We start from the raw sequence: 24,339 nt of genomic DNA, 5'->3' as shown, positions 1-24,339 counted from the left end.
TCGGTAGAAATTAATCAGCAGCCGTTGGGGGAGGTAAGCCTATTTCAGTTTCCTGAAGAAGTAGAGCCTCTGTTGGGCCTTCCCCACCTGGCAGGAGATGTTGACAGCTCAGGTGAGGTCAGCTAAACTGCGCACGCCAAGAAATTTGAAACTCTGCACTCTCTCTACTTTCACCGTTAATGCAGATGGCATGGTGTTCTGTGTGTGTAGATCTCCTGAAGTCCAGAATCAGTTACTTGGTCTTGATGATGCTGAGATCCAGGTTATTACTGCGACACCACTGTTCCAGAAGCTGGACCTCCTCCCTGTAGGCTGTCTCATTGTTATTTGTGATGAGCCCTACAACAGTGGTGTCGTCAGCGAATTTGATGATGGTGTTAGTGGTGTGCTTGGGGGTGCAGTCATGAGTGAAAAGGGAGTAGAGGAGAGGACTGAGGACACATCTCTGTGGTGTTCCGGTGTTCAGGACGAGGGTGGAGGATATGCAGCCCCCCGTCGTTACGTGTTGAGGTCTGTTACTGAGAAACTCCAACATCCATGCACACAGTGAGCTGCTCAGGCCCAGGTTGCTCAGTTTTTCAACCAGGTTAAAGGGTATAACTGTATTGAAGGCAGAACTGAAGTCCACCAATAGCATCCTTGTTCTTATGGTCCAGGTGAGTAAGGACTGTGTGGAGAGTTGTGATCACAGTATCTTTTGTTGACCTGTTTGCTCGCTAAGCAAACTGGCGTTGGTCTGAGTCAGCAGAGACGATGGATCTAATGTGAGGGTTAATGAGTTTCTCAAAACACTTCATGATAATAGGGGTTTGAGCAACTGGGCAGAAGTCATTTAGGTATCTCACTCTGTTTTTCTTGGGTATTGGGATGATGGTAGCTGTTTTGAGACAGGTGGGGATCAAAGACTGTTCAAGTGAGAGGTTAAAGATGGTAGTGAAGATTTTTGCTAGTTGGTCTGCACAGTCCTTAGGGGTTCTTCCAGAGACCTCATCTGGACCAGGACTTTTCCTGGTTGTTGTTATGACCTGGTTCTGGTCCAGCTTGATAGGGCTGTCCTCCGTTGTCAGTATAGGCTGGTGTCTCCAGGGTGTGTGTGGGTGGGAGACACACACACACACACACACACACACACACACACACACACACACACACACACACACACACACACACACACACACACACACACACACACACACACACACACACACACACATTCCAGCTCCAAATTTACACTACTCAAAGTAAAAAAGAAAAGAAATTTAGCCAAAAAATACAAAAGGGGTAAAATTCTGAACATGTCAGACTCACCGCCATGTTATGGATTAATTTCCAAATGTAAACTTCATGCGCTCAAAGAAGTGAGCGCGCGTGAGAGATCGCCGCGGCTGGAGCTCTGCCTCTCTCTCGATTGTGGCACGTAAAATAACATCCATGAACGCCTGGAAATAATGTATTCTGACTTTTTTCAGTGTAACAAATCCATCTCTATGTCCAACAGTGTCAGATATCCACATCAGCTTCAGTAACCAGCATCCATACAAACAGTGCATCACTTTAGACTCCAAAATCCAACACTCTGAAAAAGTTAAGAGTTTCAGGGTGAAGTGGGTCATCTCCTCTCTGTAAATCCAAGCCATCACTTTCGAACAGCAGTTCAGAAGCTTCGTTTTTCGACGGAGCAGGTTCATTTCCCTCTGTTTGTCAGTCATTGGGATGTTTCTGTTTAGGAGACACCGTTTTCCGGAAATACACCTGCTAACGCTCAGAGTGAGAGGAATAAAATACATCAGAGATCCCTAATTATTACCACGTGTGCAGACACACTTACAATCATGAGTACCTTTATGTTGTCTTACTAACTAGGACGTTAAAAAACGTGAGACATATCCTTTAAGGATGGCTCGCTGGCTGTTCCTGCAATATCAAATAAGTCTCCTTACCTTCAACCTGTGTGAAATGTCTGAAACCTAAACCTACTTCAAGGCATCTTATATATGCTACTCTGGAACCACCCCTAAATCCAAACAGTCTAACTGTCAAACCCACTGAGGTCCTCAGTCTGGGTCTCATTAACGTAAGTTCACTGTCATCAAAATCACACTGATTAATGATCTAATTATGGATCACCACTTAGATATGATTGATTTATATGAAACCTGGCTTAAACCTACTGCTGTCCTCCCCATAAATGAAGACTGTCCTCCCCTTAAATGAAGCCTGCCCACCAGCGTACACATTTAGTCACATCCCTTGTGATACGAAGCAAGGTGGGGGTGTTGCTCTAATTTATAAATCTGGGTTTAGTTTACTGACTGTTAGGGGTCTAAAATATAGTTCGCTTAAACATCCGATTCTTCGCTGTGCCCACGATACTACGTATAGCCAAGGTCATAAGAATAAAAATCAGTGGTATTACTTTGTCACTGTATATAGGCCCCCTGACCCATACTCTGAATTCTTAGATGAATTTGGTGAGTTTATCTCTAACTTGTCAACCTGTGCAGATAACATTCTGATTGTCAGTGACTTCAACATTCATATAAATAAACCTTCTGATCCCCTCTGCAAATCATTTATGGAAATTATGGCTGTATTAGGATTCCAGCAATGCATACAGGGTTCGGCATGCATTAGTGGAAATACCCTGGATTGGGTTCTCGCACTAGGCATTGCTGTCACAAATATTGACATCATGCCCTTTATGTCAGTAGTCTCTGATCACTCACTTATTAAGTTTACAGTTTCACTGCCATGTTTACTGGAACAACAACCTTATTTATCATTGCGGCGACACATCAACTCCTCAATTACAACTGAACTCGGAGCTAGACTGCCTGATAGCTTAGTGTCACATTTGGAAAATGCCCATTCAGTAGACAGTCTTGTGGACAGTTTAAACTCAGTGCTCAAAACTACACTCGACATGATTGCTCCACTTATATTAAAACCAGGTCCGCCCAAAACACAGTCACCTTGGTTCAATGATTACTTGCGTGACCTCAAGCACAAGGATAGAGCTCTAGAACAAAAATGGCGTTCTTCAAAATTAGAAGCAGTCCACTTTGCGTGGTGTGATGCTATCTCAGACTATAAGCATGCATTACTGGCTACAAAGCGGCCTATTACTCTGATTTGATCAACAAAAACAAGCAAAACTCAAAGTTCTTGTTTAACACGGTGACAACACTTTTCATGGACAACCACTTGTAAGTCGCTCTTCTTTTACAGCCCAAGATTTCTTAGATTACTTCGAGAAGAAAATAGACAGTATTAGGGTTAAACATATCCCAGCATGCCTTAAACCAGCCACTATACCCTACTATCGAGGTGGGTGCCATCACGGAGGTATTACACAAATTTATATAATTTAATATTGTCACCAGGTGTGCTGACAAAACTTGTAATGTCTACTAAAAGCACAATCTGCTTATTTGATCTTATACCAACAAAACTGTTTAAGGACTTGTGGCCCACTCTGTGTTGCAAATTTTTAATCTGTCATTAACCTCTGGATCTGTTCCTAAATGTTTCAAATCTGCAGTGATTAAACCATTATTTAAGAAATCTAATCTTGACCCTAGTGTATTGAAAAACAATAAGCCGATATCATTTTGCTCTAAAATTCTGGAAAAAGTGGTTTCACAGTAGCTCCTGGACCACCTTACTGAGAATAATCATTTTGAGCCACTGCAGTCTGCATGTAGAAAGTATCATTCCACAGAGACAGCTCTCACTAAAGTGGTAAATGATCTTCTGTTCGCAATGCATTTGGACACCACTACGGTTCTGGTGCTGTTACATCTTTGTGCTGCGTTTGATACGGTGGATCACTGTATTCTACTCGATAGGCTGGAGAATCATTTTGGGATTACTGGGCATACCATCACATCTAACCAATGACATCACACCTGACCAGTCGTTCTCACGGTGTTTTGTACAACAACACTACCTCCAACCTTAGTGACATGAAATTTGGGGTGTGACTCTGGTCTGCTTGAGGTTTCTTCCTCAGTATCATCAGAGGGAGATTTTCCTTTACCACTGTCACCTGTGTGCTTCCTCTAGGGGTTGGTAAGGTTAGACCTTAGTTGTGTTAAGCGCCTTGAGGCATTTTTGATGTGATTTGGCACTATATAAATGAAATAAACTGAATAAAATTGAATTGAACTGCATCACCAGAAGTGTAAAATAATATTGTCTGAGCAGAAGAAGTTGGGCTTGAGGCGAAACAAACATTTATCAATGAAAGACTGCAGAAAGGAGCTGGGTTCTTTGACCCAATCAAGAAACTGAAACTGAAGACATTTGACAACATGAAGAAGAGGGTGAAACTGAAGACATCTACCAAGAAGCAAGTTCAGTATCACCAACAGGGGAATATTGCATTTCAGTTGCTGGTGAAGTCTCAGAAGTTGTTGGGTGATCAGCTCGACCTTGCAGAACTGATGAGCTTCCAGCTCACACTTGTTCCATGCAGTCTTGCATTGGCTGATGGATTCTTGATCAAGATAGACAAATCAAAAGGATGCGCCACTTAGTGGGTGACAGCGCAGATGCCATGGTCACATCACATCCCAATGAAATATTGGTGATACAGAATGGAAATGCATTATTCCACTGTCTCTGTGACCTATGAGACAAATTTTCTGGCATAGCAAGAAAAGTCCTGGAGGAATCTGTTCTGAAGTGAAGCTCTACATGCATGTTCCGCACTGATATGTACTCTCCCAGTTCGGTGAAGTCGATGGAAAGGCAGTAATGAGGTGTGGGAGATAAACTCATTGTGAGCAGTGGTGAAATGAAGTGACCAAATAATAATCATAAAATTAAAGCTACTGTGGGCATCATTTTACAAGATGTTTCCTTGCAAGACCCAGGAAGCACACTTTTTGGCCATAAGTGCAAAAATGGTGTCGTGCATAATAGATGCGAACGATTTAATCTCCGAACGTGTGACACCCCTCTTAAATTCTTCACAGTCAAAAACATTATTGGTGCCTGCCTTAAAGCATCTGAAAGTTTGGTTGAAAATCTCCAACTAGTTTGACCACAACAGCATTTTAAGTCAGAAAGGTGGTGAATTTTGACTTCCTTTGAGTACAAGTGACCTTTTGGCCTATATTTTCATAACCAATGACACAACCGACATTTATTCAATACCAAAGGTTAGGGGATCTCAAAACCTTTCAAATGACACCTAATTTGTCCAGATATTAAAATGATAAATGTGTGGCCTGAGCAATTTCATTTCGCCAAACTCAATTTTTTCAGTACGTTCATTCATTGGGGTCAAACAAGATATTCGTCTCAAATGCATATTTTGTACCACTTTATTTGATGTTATTTTTCTGATGCAGTAGGCCTAAATACCTAACAACATACCAAAGACTTCAAGCTGTTGGGGGAGGGGCAGAGTTTGAAACTGCAGTATATTAAAAAAAGAAATCAAATGGAGGTTAAAATCTGCTTTCCTGTCACTCTTGTGACCTGAAGGCGCGGTGAAGCAGGTGAAGGAGAACAGGTGAGGCAAAATAAACGCTCAGTTACGCTCAACATTAAACACAGACACAGAGTCATGTGTTCACACTTCATGTGTGTGTCTGCTTACTGAAAGCTTACAGATATACGGCAGAAACAGAATGGCACCACCGGAAACTGTGGGGACAGTGTAGCCAAAGTTTAAATGCAACACAACCCTTAAAACAAAAGTACACATATAACACTACTGACAACGGCGGAAGGTTTTGATGAGAGTTCTATGGGTATGAGATTTTGTTGTAAAGACAACAATGTTGTTTATGTTGCTGTAGAAACATGATTCTGACTTCTTTGACCGTCACCATGTTTGATGAAGTCACAAACTTTCAAGACAACACCCTCTAGAGCAGACCTGGGCAAACTGCAGCCCGGGGGCGACATGCGGCCCTTTGCATGTCTCTGTCTGGCCCTCATGAGGTCTGTGATTATTATTACATATATTAAAAATGTCAAGGTTGTGTGTTGCACATCATTAGAGAGGTTTATTTACATATTATTACAATAATAAAAATACCTATAAAAGCAATTAAATTGGTAATTTTTTTGTAAAATTTGTAATGGGAGACAGGTGAGTTATTGATGGTGTGGCCCTCGGACATAATTCAGGCCAAAATGTGGCTCCTTGTAAAAATTAATTGCCCACCCCTGTTCTAGAGGATATGTCAATACAAATAATGAGTAACTCACTTTTAAAATACAGCATTTCCCTGGGGGGCGAGTTTATCAAAAGACAGGAACTCAGGGCAGCACATGTACACATCACAGTGTGTTGTTAATTGCTATATATGCCAAAAATCAGCAGGATGCAAAAAATCATGCTATGGAGAACATATTGGACGTTATCTAATGCAGATGAACATGGGTTACTGACCCATAGTGTTGGAAACATGACAATAACAAGAGCAATCAGAGGTTTCTGACATCCGCCAATTTGGATCTGGATCATCTCCAAAATTCAGTGGAGTCTTCCATAACCTAATATGTATCTGTGGTGCAAATTTGGTGAGAATCTGTGAAGTAGTTTTGACGTAATCCTTCAAAGCCTATATAAAGTGACATCTTGATCCAGAATCCGGATCCGGATCACCTCCAAATTATAATGGAGTCTTCCATGGCCTAATATCTATCTGTGGTATAACTGTCAAAATCTGTACAATAGTTTTGATATAATCTTGCTAACAGACAGACAGACAAATAAATAAATGCCAATGATTTTATTACATGCTTGGCGGACGTAAAAATGTGAGACCATTTGATTTTTTTTGTTTTAAACCTGCTTTTTCATGTTAATTGATTTAAATGTGTTCATTTCGGATTTTTGTCCATTGTTGTCGTGTATTGCTGGAGTTCTTTGTTAGAATGGGAATATTTGTACATTTTAAATTGGATTTGGAGTGTTTGTGTGTCCATTTTGAATTGCTGCTTACTTTCCAGTCTTCTCCGGTGTGTAGAAAGCCACAGATACAGCTGTGCGATTGCGCACATATCCCACTCGTTTGACAGCCAACAGCTCTCTTCGATCCACTTCTCCCATGACCAGGAACCAGCCCTCGTCCTTTGCCTTGGGGAACCTGGGAGCCTGGGCCTTACTGTCCTGTTTCCTCTGAAATGACAAAGCCAACAGTCCAATCATTCACTGCTCCCAAATAGAAAATTACAACATGTGTTTGTAAAGTGACTTGACCCAATGTGAAAAGAGGAACCATTTCAAGAACCTTTTAATCCTCTGAGGTCCACAGGTGCACCAGTGCGTCCAAGCTGCTTTTTGTCATATTGCTATTAATAGATCAGCAACAGAATGTGAAGGAGACTTCATTCAACCACTTTCTGAAACTACAAACTGTCAGCTTGAAAACAGATCCTCCCACTAGTTGATATGTGCTTCACAGCCAATCATAGAGGCTGGAGAATATCACACTTTGCTGCAGAAAATTACTTTTTTTTTTTTTTTTACAGATGAAGACGGGAAGAAACGCTTCTAATCTCAACAAAAATAAGAAGTGCTCTTTCAACTGAAAACACCTTAATTTTCATTATTATTCAGTTGTTCAGAAATAACACATGCAGTGGACCCCCCCCCCCCCCCCCCCAAATAGATGCACAGCACATTTTGAGGACTCACACTGAAATATGAGGGTTTTACCACTGATACCCATGGATTTAGAAGAAAGACAATCTATCTTAGCTGGTGAGTGAAATCATGTTAACATGTGATCCATTTTTTAACATGTAGAGAAAATTTCTAATCACCTTTCTGTTAATATTTGGCACAGATGTGCACAGCACAGACATCCAACTGATTTACCAGAGTGTCTGACTGTTTCTGTGTTTGACTAAAGTAATTGTACATTAGTCTGACTTTTTCAAAACCATCATAAATGCAACTGTATTACTTATTTCTGGTATAAAAGTCAACATAAGTGATGGCTATGAATAGCTAACATGGGCACAAAAAAAGTGTAAATGAAAGAAGGAATGAAGCGTGATATACAGTATGCAGTCTTTATTCAGTGTCACTTCTTCGAAATCACTTAAAAATTGGTAATGTGTAGTGAACTGGCAGCATTTTCAATCTATATGCGAAATGACACATTTCCATTTTGCACATTATTATGCACTGAAATATTTGAAGACTTTTCTTAAAATGATTTTTTTTTTCTTCAGATTTAGAGCCTAGTCTCTATGCAGTGCTGTAAATAAATATATGCCACATATTCTGAAAACTGAGATACTTCTGATCATTTTGATCTGTAACATATGGGCATTGTACTTCTAACATTTAGTAAATGCAGAATGACATTCAACAATGTAATCAAAAAATTAAATAACATTTATATTCAACATTTACATTTCAAAGATGTACAATTTTCTTTATATATTACACTACTTTTGTGAGCCAAAGACTTTGGTGAACCCATTTATAGCACCAAACAGTTTGTCCCCATGAATAAAGGAAGATTTTCAATAAAGATTTGAAGAATTTAATAAAATATAATAAAATAATTGAAAAATAAAATAAAAATGTATTTATTCAGCTTTAGAGCCAAATTATTTCTATGTACACTGTTTTAAACACCTATGTGACACATAACTGAAAGCTGAGACTTTTTCTGAACATTTTGATATGTAACACTGGCATTATACAAAAAAGTATCTTAAAAGGGAAATTACTGAATGTATAATAATAATAATAATAATAATAATAATAATAATAATTAAATAAATCAGGAAAATACATCTGGACCACAGAAGGGTAAAAGCAAAATTACAGAAGGTATGTTAAAATGACGTGACACGTCTGCGAGTCCCTGGATCCCAGAGTTTTAAGGAGGTCAGGAAGCTCTGCTCCAGCTGGAGGAAGCCTGACCCAAAAGTAGTTTCACAGCTCAAGTTACTTCACAAGTCAACATTTTAAACTCAAATCAGAGCGTATAGTGTGTGAGAGAGAGATGTGTGTACATCATAAGATCAGCTCTGTCTGATGTCACAAAGGCAGGAGGTGTAGCATTGATAACTTTAAAACTGAAACAGTTGCTGTTTTTTGCTTCCAGTGGGAAAGTGAAGTGTGTCCATCGTTTGAGATATCAGCCACAGTTGGAAAACAGATCAGGAAAATATCAGTTGCCATGACAACAGGCTGTATGACAGACAGGCCGTGTAGTGATGTAACTGTGCTGACCTTTTGCTGGCCCATGTTGATGCGTCTCAGTGACACTTGCAGAACGTACTCCTGATCAGCGTGCACATCCAGCCAACTGCTCTTCTCCCGTAGGCTGCCGCACACCACAGGCAGGGGGCGCTCTGTCTGCTCTTGGCTCTCCTCCCACCAGCCCTTCACACTCATCTTAACCTCCACCACTGGCAGATGGCTTAAGAAGGCCCAAGCCTGGCAGAAGACACAGGAAGAGAAAATGAAATTTGTATCATGTGGAATTAGTTTCCAGTGTAACAGCTCTGTGACGCACCGACTCCGTCATCACAACACTTCAAAGACGCTGCCCGGTGAAAATACTGACAGAACAATGAGAATACAAATACTTCTTAAATAAATTTATACTTTTTAGTGTTTAGTAGTGTGGTGTAGTGTAGTGTTATAGTGTCCTTAAAGAAACATACGAGCATTTCTGCATGTTTTAGACATGTACTGCAGTCATCTCGCTATAAGTGCACTTATAACTGCGCTCTCTCTCTCTCTCTCTCTCTCTCTCTCTCTCTCTCTCTCTCTCTCTCTCTCTCTCTCTCTCTCTATATATATATATATACGAGGTCTATTAGAAAAGTATCCGACCTTATTATTTTTTTTCAAAAACCATATGGATTTGAATCACGTGTGATTACATCTGGCATGTTTGAACCCTCGTGGGCATGCAAGAGTTTTTTCACGCCTGTCGGTTACGTCATTCGCCTGTGGGCAGTCTTTGAGTGAGGAGTGGCCCACCCTCTCGTCGATTTTTTCATTGTTTAGGAATGGCTCAGAGACTGCTGCTTTGTTTGATCAAAATTTTTTCAAAACTGTAAGGCACAACTGAGTGGACACCATTCGATAAAGTCAGCTGATTTATGGTAAAACTTTTAACGGCTGATGAGAGATTTTGGTCTGGTAGTGTCGCTGTAAGGACGGCCCACGGCGCCTGACGGCGATCTGCGCTTCGAGGTGGCAGCGTCTCACCGTTTCAAGGTGAAAACTTCCACATTTCAGGCTCTGTTGACCCAGGAAGTCGTCAGAGAACAGAGAACTTTCAGAAGAAGTCGGCATGAGGAGTTTATTCGGACATTCCATTGTTAACAGACATTTTGTAATGAAAGAACGTGCGGGCAGAGTCGCATGTCGGGCCGGACCCGACCGCGGGGGGGTCGCGACAGGAAAAACACCTCCGTTGGAAACCTTAACGGGCAAGTTGGAACATGCCCAAGCTGTTAAACAATTTCTCAGTTACTCACTTGTTGAAAGCCATCAAAAGCCACCTGAATTTTATAAATGGTTTTCAACACGGAGGTGTTTTTCCTGTCGCGGTGCACACAGATTCGCCGAGTCGTCACGGAAACGACTCGGCGAATTTGCGCGCACGTCTTTCATTACAAAATGTCCTTAAACAGTGGAATGTCCGCATAAAGTCCTCATGCCGGCCTCTTCTGAATCTTCTCTGTTCTCTCACGACGTCCTGGGTGAATTAAGCCTTAAATTAGGATGTTTTCAGGTCGAAACAGGCCGACGACAGCGCCTGGAAGCGCTGCGCGACGTCCCGCTCCGTGGGAAGTCCTTACACCGACAGAAACACCCCATAATCTCTCATCAGCCGTTAAACTTTTCACCAAAAACCAGCTTAATTTCTCGAATAGTGTCCACTCGGATATTCCTCACAGGTCCAGAAAAAATTTTGATAAAGCAACGCGCGTCGTCTCGAGCAGCGTGTGAAACAAAGGAATTCAGCCTAGAGGGCTGAACCACATCTCACTCAAGGCCTGCCCACAGGGAAATGACGTCACCGACATGCGTGAAAAAAACTCACGCATGCGCAAGAGGGTTCAAGCATGATTGGTGTAATCGCACGTCAGTCAAATCCATACAGTTTTTTAAAAAAATAAAAAGGTAGGATACTTTTCTGATAGACCTCGTATATATATCATTCACAAACATTGTTTATGATACGTCATTTAGTCACAGTCAGTGTGAGTGTTGACACGCAGTCGGTCTGCTCTGTGTCAGCCTGATCCTGTCAGATATCAGAAGCTAAGCAGTGCGGGATCTGGTTAGTACATGGATGGGAGACCTCTTCAGAATAGACAGCAGCTGTATGTGTCAGGAAGGGCATCCGATGTAAAACTTGTGCCAAATACCAGTGCGGCTCTGCGGCTGTGGTCATGTTGATCAAAAAACTTGAGCAGCCGAATGGACAACAACACAGAGTGTTGACATGAACAATATGTTGGGCACTGTGTGTACAACGTTGGCCAAACAGAAACATCAAACTGTTGATGTGGGTCAAAGGTGGCAGTGTGTCTTTAGCGGTCCAGTCCTCCTGAACACAGCACTTCTGGTTACTAGCTGCTGTCTGATCCAGTACCGTTATTGTTTAGACATATAAACATTCTGAACTGGTATTTTGTGCTGCGTGTTTAGACAATGGGACAGTGGCTGATATTTTAATTCTCTTTTGTGAAAAATGATTTAAATTACAAAAAAAAAAAAAAATCACCCACATATCATGTTCACAGTGTCAGGACATACAGAAAGGGAAATGTGCACACATGTTTGTATGGCAATGTACTGCAGGCTGAGAGGAGAAAAGCCTCTCTGAATCAGCCCCCAAAAGCTATTTATGTGAGGATTACACTCCCTGAGTAAGTCAGACAGGAACGCTGCTGCACATCTAATGATTTAATTAGTGAGGCCACCACACCACTCAGGGGTAAGGGTGGGAGGGGTAGAAAAGGTGGGGATGGAGGAAAGCAGAGACGGTGATTGGGTGAAGCCGTGGGGTCCGCTGCCGTGCCCGGACACTCTCATTACCGCTGCAATTAGCACTTAAATTGGAGCTGTAAACCCCATCAGTGGAGCTGTAATTGGGGATCCTGAGGGTATCTGGAACCACAGTGACTGCTGGTGGCACATCAAGACATGCACAGTCGTATAACTGTGTGGGTGTGATCACATGCACGGCAAGCAACCGCAGAACAGCTACTTTTTGATGAACTGTGCATCAATAAAGACAATCCAGTCTCATGGCAGTTCGTGATGGCATTACGAAAAGTCACCTGATCTATGGGTTCATGATATCATCACAAAAATGGGGCGCTTTTTGTGACAAGGGATGAAATGCAGGGTGATGGGGTGTGGGGGGTATGGTTAAGGGAAGTGAGACATGTTACAGTTATGGTTAAAGTTAGGAGAAGGGGAAGGATTATAAATAGTAAAATACATTTTAAAAACGCCATGAAAAGCGGACCATTTTCATGAGGGGGGCACAGAAAAAAGTGTGAGACTGGGCTGAATCTTACACGTGATTTTTAGCTTGATTTCAGATCAGTCCAGTAGAGCACATAGGATGGATGCACAGTCACATTGGTTTCTTGGTGTGTTAGTGTTTGCAGTCTTACCTGGGAAATCCGATGGGCTTCAAACTCTTTGCCAATGATAGCAGCAAAAACACTTTCCCTTCCGTCACAGGCAGCAATCAGCTCAGGAAGTCCTTCTATTGACCCATGGAAGCCTCCTACTGCGCCCTTCCTCTTCTCCCACCTCCTATGGAGCGACAACAGGACAGACAGAACCATAACAACCAGAAACTCAACGTGCAAATACCTGCAGGACTTCAGCAGGGACGTCACACCATCCCTGCAGCATACGATGCACCTGCACCACAGTTAACCTACCAGGTTTTAAGTTCTATCCAGGTCTGACGTCCACCACATCAGTAAATCAAAGCCAGCCCAGATGGACTGCAAAGACCACGTATGAGGATCATGTTAGTCTGCACTGACAGGCTAGATCTTTAGAACATGCCGACATGTTTAGGAGTACCCACTATCACTGACCAGACCTAGTGTACTGCTGACACGACTGAGCACAGACCCACATACAGAAACACACCTCCTGACATCATCATCACAAACTACTGTTGTTGATACGTCACACACACTGAGGCATTCAGCTTGATTCACAACAAACTAGTCGCATATAACAGCACACAATCAAGACTTCTGGGCGTAGCAAGATGGCTGACAAGATCCATCTACTGGTTTTACTTCTAGGTGACGCAATTCAGGTTTTATAAGGTGGTCTGAATCTATAGTGGGTTTGTTTTTTTGGATCTTTAAAACCCAGAAAACACTGCAAGGGTCACTGATGTCAAACCAGTTAGAGTTTGCAGTATACTGTATTACACAGAAGTAGATGTAAATATGAGTTCATAATTAATACTGTACTTTGAAGGTGTGTGTGAACTTGGATAGCTTGAAAATCACAATTAATCAATTTATCTTTTGTTTTTCCAGAACACTTTGAGGGCCAGAGCACTCCAGCTGAGAACAGTTACTGCTTCACAGTAAATCAACTTTACTTTAAGGTACCTGAGAAATAATGAGCCAATCAGAATCAGAAATACAACGGGTAAAATCAATATTGAGCACATCACCATTTTTCTTAGTAAATATATTTCTAAAGGTGTGAGTGATATGAATTTTTCACAGATGTCGGTAATAACCCAACTAATCCACACATACAAAGAAACCAAAGCACAGAAAGTACAGAAATTAAGTTATGTGTAATAAAGTGGAATGACACAGGGGAAGAGTATGGAACATGTTTACTGAAATGTATTTAATGCTTCAAACAAAAGCGTTTATTGGTAATGAAGCTTCAAGACGCATGCTATATAGAGAAACTAGTCAGGTGTGATTTTGGCCCATTGTTCTACACAAACAGTCTTCAAAGCCTGAAGGTTCTGTGGACCTCTTCTCTGAACTCTGATCTTTAAAATGGTAAAATGGACAGCATTTATATCACGCTTTTCCCATCAGACGCTCAAAGCGCTTACAATTCTGCCTCACGTTCACCTATACACATCGGTCAGGCTGGGGTTTGAACTGAGGATCTTCTGGTCTCAAACCCAACACTTAACCACTAGACCAGGGGTGCTCAAGTTCGGTCCTCGAGAGCTACCTTCCTGATACTCTTAGTTGTCTCCCTGCTCCAATACACCTGAATCAAACGAAAGACTCGTTAGCAGCCTTTTAATGAGCCTTTCATTGGATTCAGGTGTGTTGGAGCAGGGAGACAACTAAGAGTATCAGGAAGGTAGCTCTCGAGGACCGAACTTGAGCACCCCTGCACTAGACCATTACCCCCCCACCCCCTTTAGTTCTTTCCAGGCTCATAGCATGGGAATGCGTACAGATTCTGGCCACCATAGGGTAGAAAATGAAGTACCTTGAAATATGGTAATGTAATATACCATATTAAAGGGTACTGTTTGGAGTATTAACCTGTTAAGTTTCAGAGCTTAATACCTGCTTAGTGTGGAGACAAAGCTGAAACAATATTCAGATCACCTCGCCACAGGCAAAAAATGCATTTTTAAAGATTTTTGGACCATACTTTGACTAGTCTACTTCCTTAAAACTAACACTCTTCCAACGGCATGTCCGTATTTCTGGTCTAATACATGATACACAAATGTGACGTACAGCGAGTGAGAGAGATTTGTTGGAACTTTTAGCTACTGCTTGAAGTGTTCAAACCAAGATGTATTGTGAGTACCAAACAACAGTGCACTCTAACTCGTGACAGTTCCAGGTTGGTTCTGTAACAACTGGAATGCTACAGAGCATGACTTACACAAATCATGACGTACCATTATTGTGTATCATGAACCTGGTATCAAATACATTCAAAGAAATAGCTCATGAAATAGTAACTAAATCTTAACTATGCCCTAACTAGTGACATTCCATAAACGACTGCCCTGCATCATTAGTTGAAATACAAATGAAGTACAAATTGAAACAACAATCCTTTCTCCTTTAACAAATTAAATATTCGTTCCATTGAAAGAATGTAATAACATTCATTATTTGTTTTATATAACAGCTAAAACAGATCCTTGTCATTTGATATTTTATTAATTTATAATCAACAGAAAAGGGACTTACATTTTGGTGTTCCACTGCTGCTAAAGTCCAAACACGAACTTTAAACAGGAGTCCAAACTGTGACGCGTAGCTCTTCATGCCTGCAGTCAGCTTACAGTGGAGTGGATTTTTTTGTGTGTGTGTGTGCGTGCATGTGTGTGCGCAGAGTGCAATGGTACCAAAAGCATGGAACCAAATATGCACACTAAATGGAACCAAACTGCACTCTAAATGCAATGCAACACAAATGGGACGAATAATCTATGCTGCGTGACATACAATGCACCAATCAAATGACAAGGATCCATTCAGCCGTTATCTAAATTCTAATATACAAAACTGACCGTGTGTGTGTGTGTTCTCTATGCACAGCCACAGCAATTAAGCAATTTACACCAAACTTGCTATGGTGACTGGGGGAACCAAGGGGGAGGTCACTGGGTCCCTTAGGTTGACAGCGTACACACACACATACACACACACACACACACAACCAGTCAAAAATGTGAGTGCAGGGTGGCAGTGCTGATATTTAACAGCTTTAAGACCGACAGAATTCTGCAGCTGGTTTTTTCACCGTTAAATGTCAGTGTGAAGTTAACAGATTGTAAGCGTGCATGCGTGTGTGTGTGTGTGTGTGTGTGTTACCTGAACAGATAGAGGTGCTGCTGCTCCACGTGGGGCAGAGTCAGTAAGGAGGAGTCATGCAGCCAGCGGCCTTGGACAATCATCTGCACCAGGTTGCAGATACTCAGAGCCGTAACCAGCCAACCCTCGTTGGCAGCTACATCCAGCATCGCCTGGCGGGGAGAATCAAGACGTCAGATCACACTCACCTGCAGTGGCACTTCAACAGAGGAACAACAAATCCCTCAGGAGTCATCCATACACTTTTAGGCTATCACAAATAAGACCTCAAATTCAGTGAAAATTTTATATAGACCCGAACATCACAGTGAACTTAAGTAGTTCCTGCTCTACTAATTCCTGTTATGGACAGACAAAAATTAAAATATTCCAAAAGATGAAAACCCTCCTGTAAGCCCACAAATGTGTGTGCGCGCACGCTCTATATTTCAGTTTGTCTTCAGACCAGGTTAGGCTCAACACTGCAAAAATTGCCCCTCTCAAAATAATCCAAATAATCCTAAATCTAGCCAAATTGTTTTGTATTAAGCAAAAAAAAAAAAAACAAAACAAATATGCCAATGAGTTAAGAAAAATTTGCTTGGTTAGAAGTCCCAAAACTAGCAAACATTTTCCCAAAATAAAACATTTTTTCTTATGGACAAAATGCTCGACAAGATTATTTTTCTTTTTAGACAAAAAATAAGTCCAATTTTCTTTAAACAAGTCTTTTTTTACTTTCTTAGATATCAGTGTTTGCAGTGAAAGTAGCTTCTAAATGGTCAGTTTCAGAGGAACTCCTTAACTTGCAATGTTACAAATAATATGCTTTTCACTTGAATCTGTTTGCTTTAACATGGCAATATTTCTAAACAGTTAAAAACAACCAACAAACATGCTAACAAAAAGTAAACCTCTGTCAGCAAGCTCACAAAATGATGCCCCTCCCCTGCCCGCCATACTGGCTGCTTGCTTGTATGATATGGTTGTAATGGACGTGTAATGTCATGCATATGATGTAAAGTGGTTACTCTTTGTACATGTATATGACAAATAGGATGTATTAAAACCAAAAGTACACTTTTCTCTCATTGAAGACATCGGACCAGAAGTACGTAGTATTGATTATGGGGGGTCTGGGGGTTGCTCCCCCAGAATTGTTTTTAAAAGAGCAAGTTAAATTTTGTATATTCTACCAAATTTTAATGGGTATGAAGCCCTCTGAAACAAAGAAAACTCACTTCAAACTGTCAAGTAAAAATTCTTTGTCTTCTGTAGTATTCTGATCAGTTCTATTCCGGTAAATGCGCCAAAAGGGTGCTGTGTCACTGGTTGTACAGTCAATAAAATACAAAATTAGGGCCTAAAGCAACTGACAACATTGTTCTGTTGTGCACAAAGTAACACTGTCACCCGTTTTCAAAACGCATGCACACTGAGAAACTCAAAACTGGCTTATTCACATTTAATCGATAAAATGCTCTCACTCGTAAAACAAACTAGGGCTGCAACTAACGATTATTTTAGTAATCGATTAATCGGTTGATTATTTTTTCAATTATTCGTTTTTTTATTTTTTACTTACATGTGAGTTTTGCCATTATTTCTTTAAGTGAGTTATGATTAAAAGGCCTTTGTCACGCAACATCAACGTTTGACCTTGTAACAAAGTTATGATGTTATATTCTCGTCAAAAACATACCTGAAGTAGTGTTTTGTTTTATTTTGCACATACATACATCACAAAGAGATTTCCATCAGGTTTCACCTGATTATGAGCATTTTTAGATGCCTACAGCAACTATCTCAACCACTGACAACATATTACAGCAAGAGTCCACAAGAGTATTTTAAAGGCCTGACTAAAGTGTAATATGCTATATTTAATAAAATATTTTCATGAAAAAAGACACAAATGTGCAGGTTACTGCATTTTATTTTTTTCTTGTGTAAAAACACAGCTTAGATGTGGTTTGACCGAAACAAATGGTCATTAAACGTAAATAAAACAGGGATGAAGTGGAGGTTTAAGAGTCACTAGGTGTTCACAGGAAACAGTTATTTCTATATTTTTTATTTATTTATGTTCATTGTGAGTTGGTTTAATCTGTTCTGTTTTGTTTTATTGGATTCTTTGTCTGTTTCTCTAACACTGTATTGTGGCATTATTAGTTATTATTACTATTATTGTTGTTGTTGCTATTATTATTATTATTGATATATAAATAAAAATAAATGAATAAAATATTACAATTTGTAATACATTTGACTCTTTTACAGCTTAATGCTAACTTTAACATTGAAAACACCATAGACATGCTAACGCTTTAGCATCTGTCCCGTTTGTAAGTTATAAAATACATCTATCCACTGTTTCAGAAGACCATAACAGGTCAGTTTAACATAAAAAAGGTAAATATTACTTACAGATATATGCTCTTTAGGGTTTTAGCGGGGAAAAAATAAGATAAAGCGAGATAAAACAAAGAACTGAAGCAGCAGATCGAAGCATTGCTTCATTGGTTCAATGCAAAGCCACACCCTGCTCTACTTGGGGAAGGTCTGCCAATGTTCCCACGAAGACAGAGAGGAGAAGGACCGTGGCTCATGGCAAGCAGTAAACAGAGCGGAGAGGAGTAAAATTCACACAGTCCCTTCCTCCGCGGTGTGGCGGCATCCACAATGACATTGCTGCCACTTTGATTAGTGCAGAACGGGATGTTGCTTTGACAGTGAGAGTATCATATTTCGGCCCAAAACGCATGACACCACGTGCATGCACGTATGTGTGGTTAAATTTTCCAAATGATGGAAATCCGTCGTGGTGACGGAGACCTTTAACCCATGATTTACGGACAGCCAGGAGGATTCTGATACACTGACTCAAATTTTTGTTTGTGGGAGATATAATAAGGACAACAACCACTCAGAGAATTTGTCTTCTTATCCATAACCATAGGCCTACACAGGTGTAGACTGCAAACACAGAAACAATGATCGAAAATGTCTGTGGAAAACAAGTTTCATTCCTCCTGAAGTAACAAAACACTGATAATAAAAACAGAAACATTGATGATAACATTTACAATGGAATCTGTGTCATTTAGCAAGTAAGAATTCCACAATTTATATGACATCTAGATGAGGGAACATGCATTCCAAAAAAAAACACCAGCCAGACTCTCTCATGGGAGGAACCAAAGAGTGAGCCAAAGCCTTTAGCCAATCAGTGTTGTCTAAATGTGTAAGGATGATGTCTGGTGGTTATTTTTTCAAACTTGTGTAAATAATGTTCATTGCCACAAAGAGATATGGTTATTCCACTGAAATAATCATTGTCTGTACAAATTTTAGAGTTATTGTGGAAAAAAGATTTCTCTATCACTTTGTCATATCATGATATCATGACATCACTGTGCCATCACACACACAATGGAACATCACATTCTGTTTTTACCCGAGGCCATCAAATATGGCCATCAGGTATTGCGAAGACTTTGCGTCCATCCGTCTGTTTGTCTGTGCTCAGCATAAGTCAATCCTATTACTGCCAGAGTCTTCAAAATAACAGGGAACATTCTTGGGACACAGACATTGAACAAGTTCCGAGATGGCAAACCTTGACCTATTTTAAGAGGTTAAAAAGTCACATTCTATATCATTCCATTCTGATTTTTTTTTTTTTTTGAGGGGTGGGCAGGCCTGGATCCAGATCGGTTTGGACCAATGCAGTTGCATCGGTCAGATTTTTTTTATGCATCGTTCGTCATCGGTAAAAAAATTTTTTGAATAATCCTGAATAGTGCCGAACATGTCCCCGCAGTGAACACAGCTTTTGATTTGATCCCACAATGCACCACGCAGGTGTACACAGGAAAATTCAAACCGGATCAAACAAACATAGCGTCAGTCCAGTCGAGTCTATGATCATGGCACCCAGGAAAAAAGTTGTGCAAGGAAAATTGGGCACTTATTTCAGCAAGAAATGGTGAGTGGTTTATAAATAGTTTTCAGACAATAGTGTGTCTGAAAGGCATTCTTTGATGACTGAAATTACATTTTCGGTGGTTTTCCGACCATACATGTCAACCTATACGGATTGTCCATAAATTATACAGATTTTTCCGAGTTTCAGAGTCATACGGACGTACAAATAAAGTCGGATATTCAGGGTTTGGTCTGCAGCGGCTCTGTAATCAACCGTTTCTGCAGCAAGATTTCACTTTGAAGCGTGAACCATTGAAGCAAAGCTTCGATCTACTAGCTCGTTGGTTCTTTGATTCGCTGCTCTTCAGAAACAGCAAGTCCGCTTCTTAACCCCTCTCAAAACCATTAAAATACCGCGAGTCACTTTTGTGTGGATTAAAGTCACTAACCGGGACTCTTGTCTTGTTGCAATCAAGAAACAAGAATCCTCCTCCGTTCCGTTGGCACAGCTCCAAACACTGCACGGCTCTCTGCCGAGACAGAGTCCGGTCAGAATTAATAACTTTAAAATGAATTGCCGCTTTAAATAAAATGACACCTCTTACAAACGTTGTAATACAGACAAGAAACTACAATCGACTAAAATGTTTTTTTTCCCTCCCAAAATGAGACGTGCTGTATTTCTTCACAAATTACATCCTGACATGCAGCACAGCAGCTGCAAGAGCTGACATTCATGCCAATAATGTCTGAAAGGAAATGCTTTTGACAAAAACTGCAGATTTTGTTTATTCCTATTTATGTCCAAAGATCAAGGATCCACCATGTCAATTTTTGTTATAGTGTTGTTTTTTTAGGACATCATATTTATACAAATAAGAAGTGTTCACTATGGTCCATGAAGTATAATAAATACATTAAATGAAGTGTGACAGTGTATGTTGCACACGAATAAAAGAATGAAGATTATTGATTTTTTAAATTTTATCATTGGGCAAAAATGCATCTGTCAGATTTTCACTCTGGATCCAGCCCTGGTGGGGGTGATAGCCAATCAGAGTAGAGCAGCACTGTCATGTCAGTGGCTGGTCTAGCTAGCTGAAAACTCTGTTTTTGGAACCTGATAACACCTCTGCAGTGATTTACAAGACATTTCGCAGATGTTAGCATGGTGACATCCAGACATGGGGCCAAATACAAAAGTATTTGTATTTGAAAATACTTAAATACACTTTTAGGAGTATTTGTATTTTCTGATTTTGAATTCAAAGTATTTGTATTTGTATTTCAAACACATCGCAGATCCCAAGTATTTCCAAATACTTTTACAAATACTTTTTCAAATACTTTTCAAACTTGGGAATCTCTGTGACACCATGTTGAGACACACCAGAAAACTATAAGCTCCGCGTTATTGTGATTGAGATACAATAATACAATATGAGACGAGAAGATATGACATTTTATTATTGTTTTGTGATATGGTGGATACAAAAGGATGCAATATTGATGGAAACATAATATATATTGTGATAGTTTGATTATTGCCTGTGATATTATAATAGTGAATTTGTGATAAAACATTCAATCCTTTACTTATCAATAGTATTTGGTCATGCTATTTTCACAATAAATTGTCACTGGTTTATCAGTTTTTGTGTTGATTTGTTGTTTATAGTTCATAGAAAGTATTTGTATTCGAAATACTCAAAATATAAAGTATTTGTATTTGAAAAAGTACAAAGTATTTGTATTTGGAATTCGAAAATCTAAAGTATTTGTATTTAAATACAATGCAAAGTATTTGACCCCATGTCTGGTGACATCACAGGCTGGTCTAGCTAGCTGCAAACTCTGTTTCGTTTGTGTGTAAATATAACCTCTTTGTCATATATTATGTAAACACTTGCCAGAAATAAACACATAAGACTGAAAATGCTGTTTTTGTAACCTGACCACACCTCTGGAGTGATTTACAAGACATTTTGCGCATGACAGTGTGCATGCCGATGTCCATTAACTCAAAGCTAACGTCCACTCATGCCATTAAAACATAAATATTATTTATGATTGACTGATTGATAGAGGGGCTTTACTGAACATGCACAAATTGTAAGTAAGATGCAAATTATAAAGAAGACAATAATGCTCATATGGCCAAGGGTATTTTAGCATTGCGTTATATTTTGAATGATATGCATATTTTGAATAGTATGCACTTTAAGTCATCCTTCTAGATCTTATAATTTCAGGGTTACTGAGACAAACAGTTTTTGCAAGATTTTCTATCACACGACAGCATATAGTGACAACAACACAGCGTCATGTATAAACCAGCACATGGCAATCAAAAGCCACTCAGAGCAGCAAATTTTGGCCATCATATTAGTTCTTCCGTGTCTCTATAGAAAATATATGGGTGATGTCATTCAGAGTTTGTCCAGTATTATGAGGTAACTCACTGTACAAGTTTACATGATGCAGTTAGAGAGAGATCTTGTTAATTGTGTCGGTAGCATGGCCCAAGCAGAGGGTCACCCCTTTGAGTCTGGTCTGCTTGAGGTTTCTTCCTCAAATCATCAGAGGGAGTGTTTCCTTACCACTGTCGCCTGTGTGCTTGCTCTTGTTGTGATTTGGCAATATATAAATGAAAATAAATTGAAACTGAAATAGATCTGACAGCTGTGCAATTCTGTTGAACTAGAAAAGAAAACTGTGGTCACTACTAAAACTGATGGTGAAAGCAACACAGCTGAAACACCGACTGCATTAGTACAACTGAAAGCAGATGCTCATTTAATAAACAGGTATTTTTGTAAATTAAAACTTTTTTGAATTTTGTAATAAAACACTACGAGGGCAGCCCTTGTGCTGCATATCACACTGACTAACGTCTCAAAGTACAGGGACAGGGTCTACGCTAATGACAAACTGGGCTGTCAGGCTCAACCTCAACCTCACCTGGATCAGTCTGACCACCTGTCACTACTTTTAATCCCTGTATACAGGAAAACTGCTCTTACTGTCACAAAAACTGCTAAAACTTGGCCTGATGGTGCCTCTCAGCAGCTGCAGGCCTGCTTCAACAGGACAAACGGGGACATTTTTGAACATGCATTACGTTACATTACGAATTGTAGGGACATTGTCACAGTGGATAAATGCATTCAGGTTGATCCTCATCAGAAGCCCTGAATGACCAAGGAGGTCCAGCAACTGCTGAAGCAGAGGGACGTCACTTTTAGGTCTGGGGACAGGGCTGTCTACAACGTGGCCTGAACCAACCTGAAGAGAGGGCTTTGGAAGGTCAAGAGGCTTTGCATGTGACGTCACAGGACACGTGCAGGGGGTGCAACCCACAGCTGAAGGTCAAGTTTAGCCGGTCACAATGTGCTTGGCGGTGTAAACAAGCCATCTCAACTCGTCTTTCCTCTGTTTTTTGTCATTTTTTTCCGCTATTACACCATGGGTTAGGGCAGGGGTAGGCAACCTGTTCCAGAAAGAGCATTGAGGGTGCAGGTTTTCTTTGCAGCCACTGACTCCACCAGGTGATTTCACTGATTAACTGATTCCATCTGCTCAAAGTGATATTAATCAGTAAAATCACCTGGTGGAGTCAGTGGCTGCAAAGAAAACCTGCACCCTCATGGCTCTTTCTGGAACAGGTTGCCTACCCCTGGGTTAGGGCAAGACATAGTAAAATAAAATAAAATAAATGCACCCCTAAAACATTACTCATTTCACTGAGGAAGCTGCTACCACAAAAAAAAAGAGAGAGAGAAAAAAAGACTGAGACTTGGCTGGGTTTTTCTCCACAATCACACAGCAGCGTACACAACAATCAATAAAGTTAATAACGAACATTATCACTAAGGGCAGGGTCAGAAACAGTGTAATAAAAAATAAACGCACCACTAAAACATTACTTGTTTCGCTACGGAAGCCGTGAGGGGACCACGAAAACAAAAGAGTGAGACTCGGCTTGGTTTTTCTCCACAATCTCACAGCAGTGTACACATTACACAACATTCAATAAAGTTAATGACAAACATTATCGCTAAACACTACTATAAATATGCAGGCCTGCAATCCTCAATTAACTTAATAAGTCCTGAGTGTACTTACACGTGCGGTGATAACAATGTCTCTCCAGGTGCAGCCAACTGCTGTGTACAAGCGTCCACAAATGGCAATTTTCTCCTTGTACCACAGTAATTTAGCACTAGAAGGATACCTGGTATGTTCGCTTACTCCACTAACAGGTTCAGACATGATGACTTCATCTCTAAGCTTGTCCCACACTTTGCAGTATGTATGCTGTTTCTCATGTAAATAATCCTGGAAGCCCGGCACATGACCGGCAGCATGGCGATGGGGAATGGCCGGGTTAAGTGACTGTCATACCTCTGAGAAACAACAGCAGGCCAGTGTGGCAGGGAGTCCAGCAAATCACAAGATACAGGAGGAATGTCAGAGCTGCTGAAGGCGATGCCTCACTGTCAGAGGAAGTGAACCTCTTCTTTTCCCCCTTTGAGGTGAAGTCATCAGAAGCAGCCTTGCTACACCCAGTGGACAACACCAACTCCATCCTCCTGGGAGAGCGAGGTGAGGTGCACA

At 40.5% G+C, this 24,339-nt stretch overlaps 1 protein-coding gene across 1 annotated transcript in view; it reads right to left on the bottom strand.

Moving 5' to 3' along the window:
- The window catches only part of ascc3 (activating signal cointegrator 1 complex subunit 3), a 626,361-nt gene that overhangs the window by 6,342 nt on the left and 595,680 nt on the right, over window positions 1-24,339 (bottom strand). Inside the window, 4 exon segments of the mRNA XM_034173960.1 lie at window positions 6,966-7,141; window positions 9,218-9,424; window positions 12,637-12,781; window positions 15,817-15,968. Of these exon segments, the coding sequence (XP_034029851.1) occupies window positions 6,966-7,141; window positions 9,218-9,424; window positions 12,637-12,781; window positions 15,817-15,968 (680 nt within the window).

Source organism: Thalassophryne amazonica, chromosome 7 (assembly GCF_902500255.1).
Source record: "Thalassophryne amazonica chromosome 7, fThaAma1.1, whole genome shotgun sequence".
NCBI lineage: Eukaryota > Metazoa > Chordata > Actinopteri > Batrachoidiformes > Batrachoididae > Thalassophryne > Thalassophryne amazonica.
The sequence above is the reverse complement of the archived record's forward strand: the minus strand, read 5'-3'. Positions and strand labels throughout refer to the sequence as shown.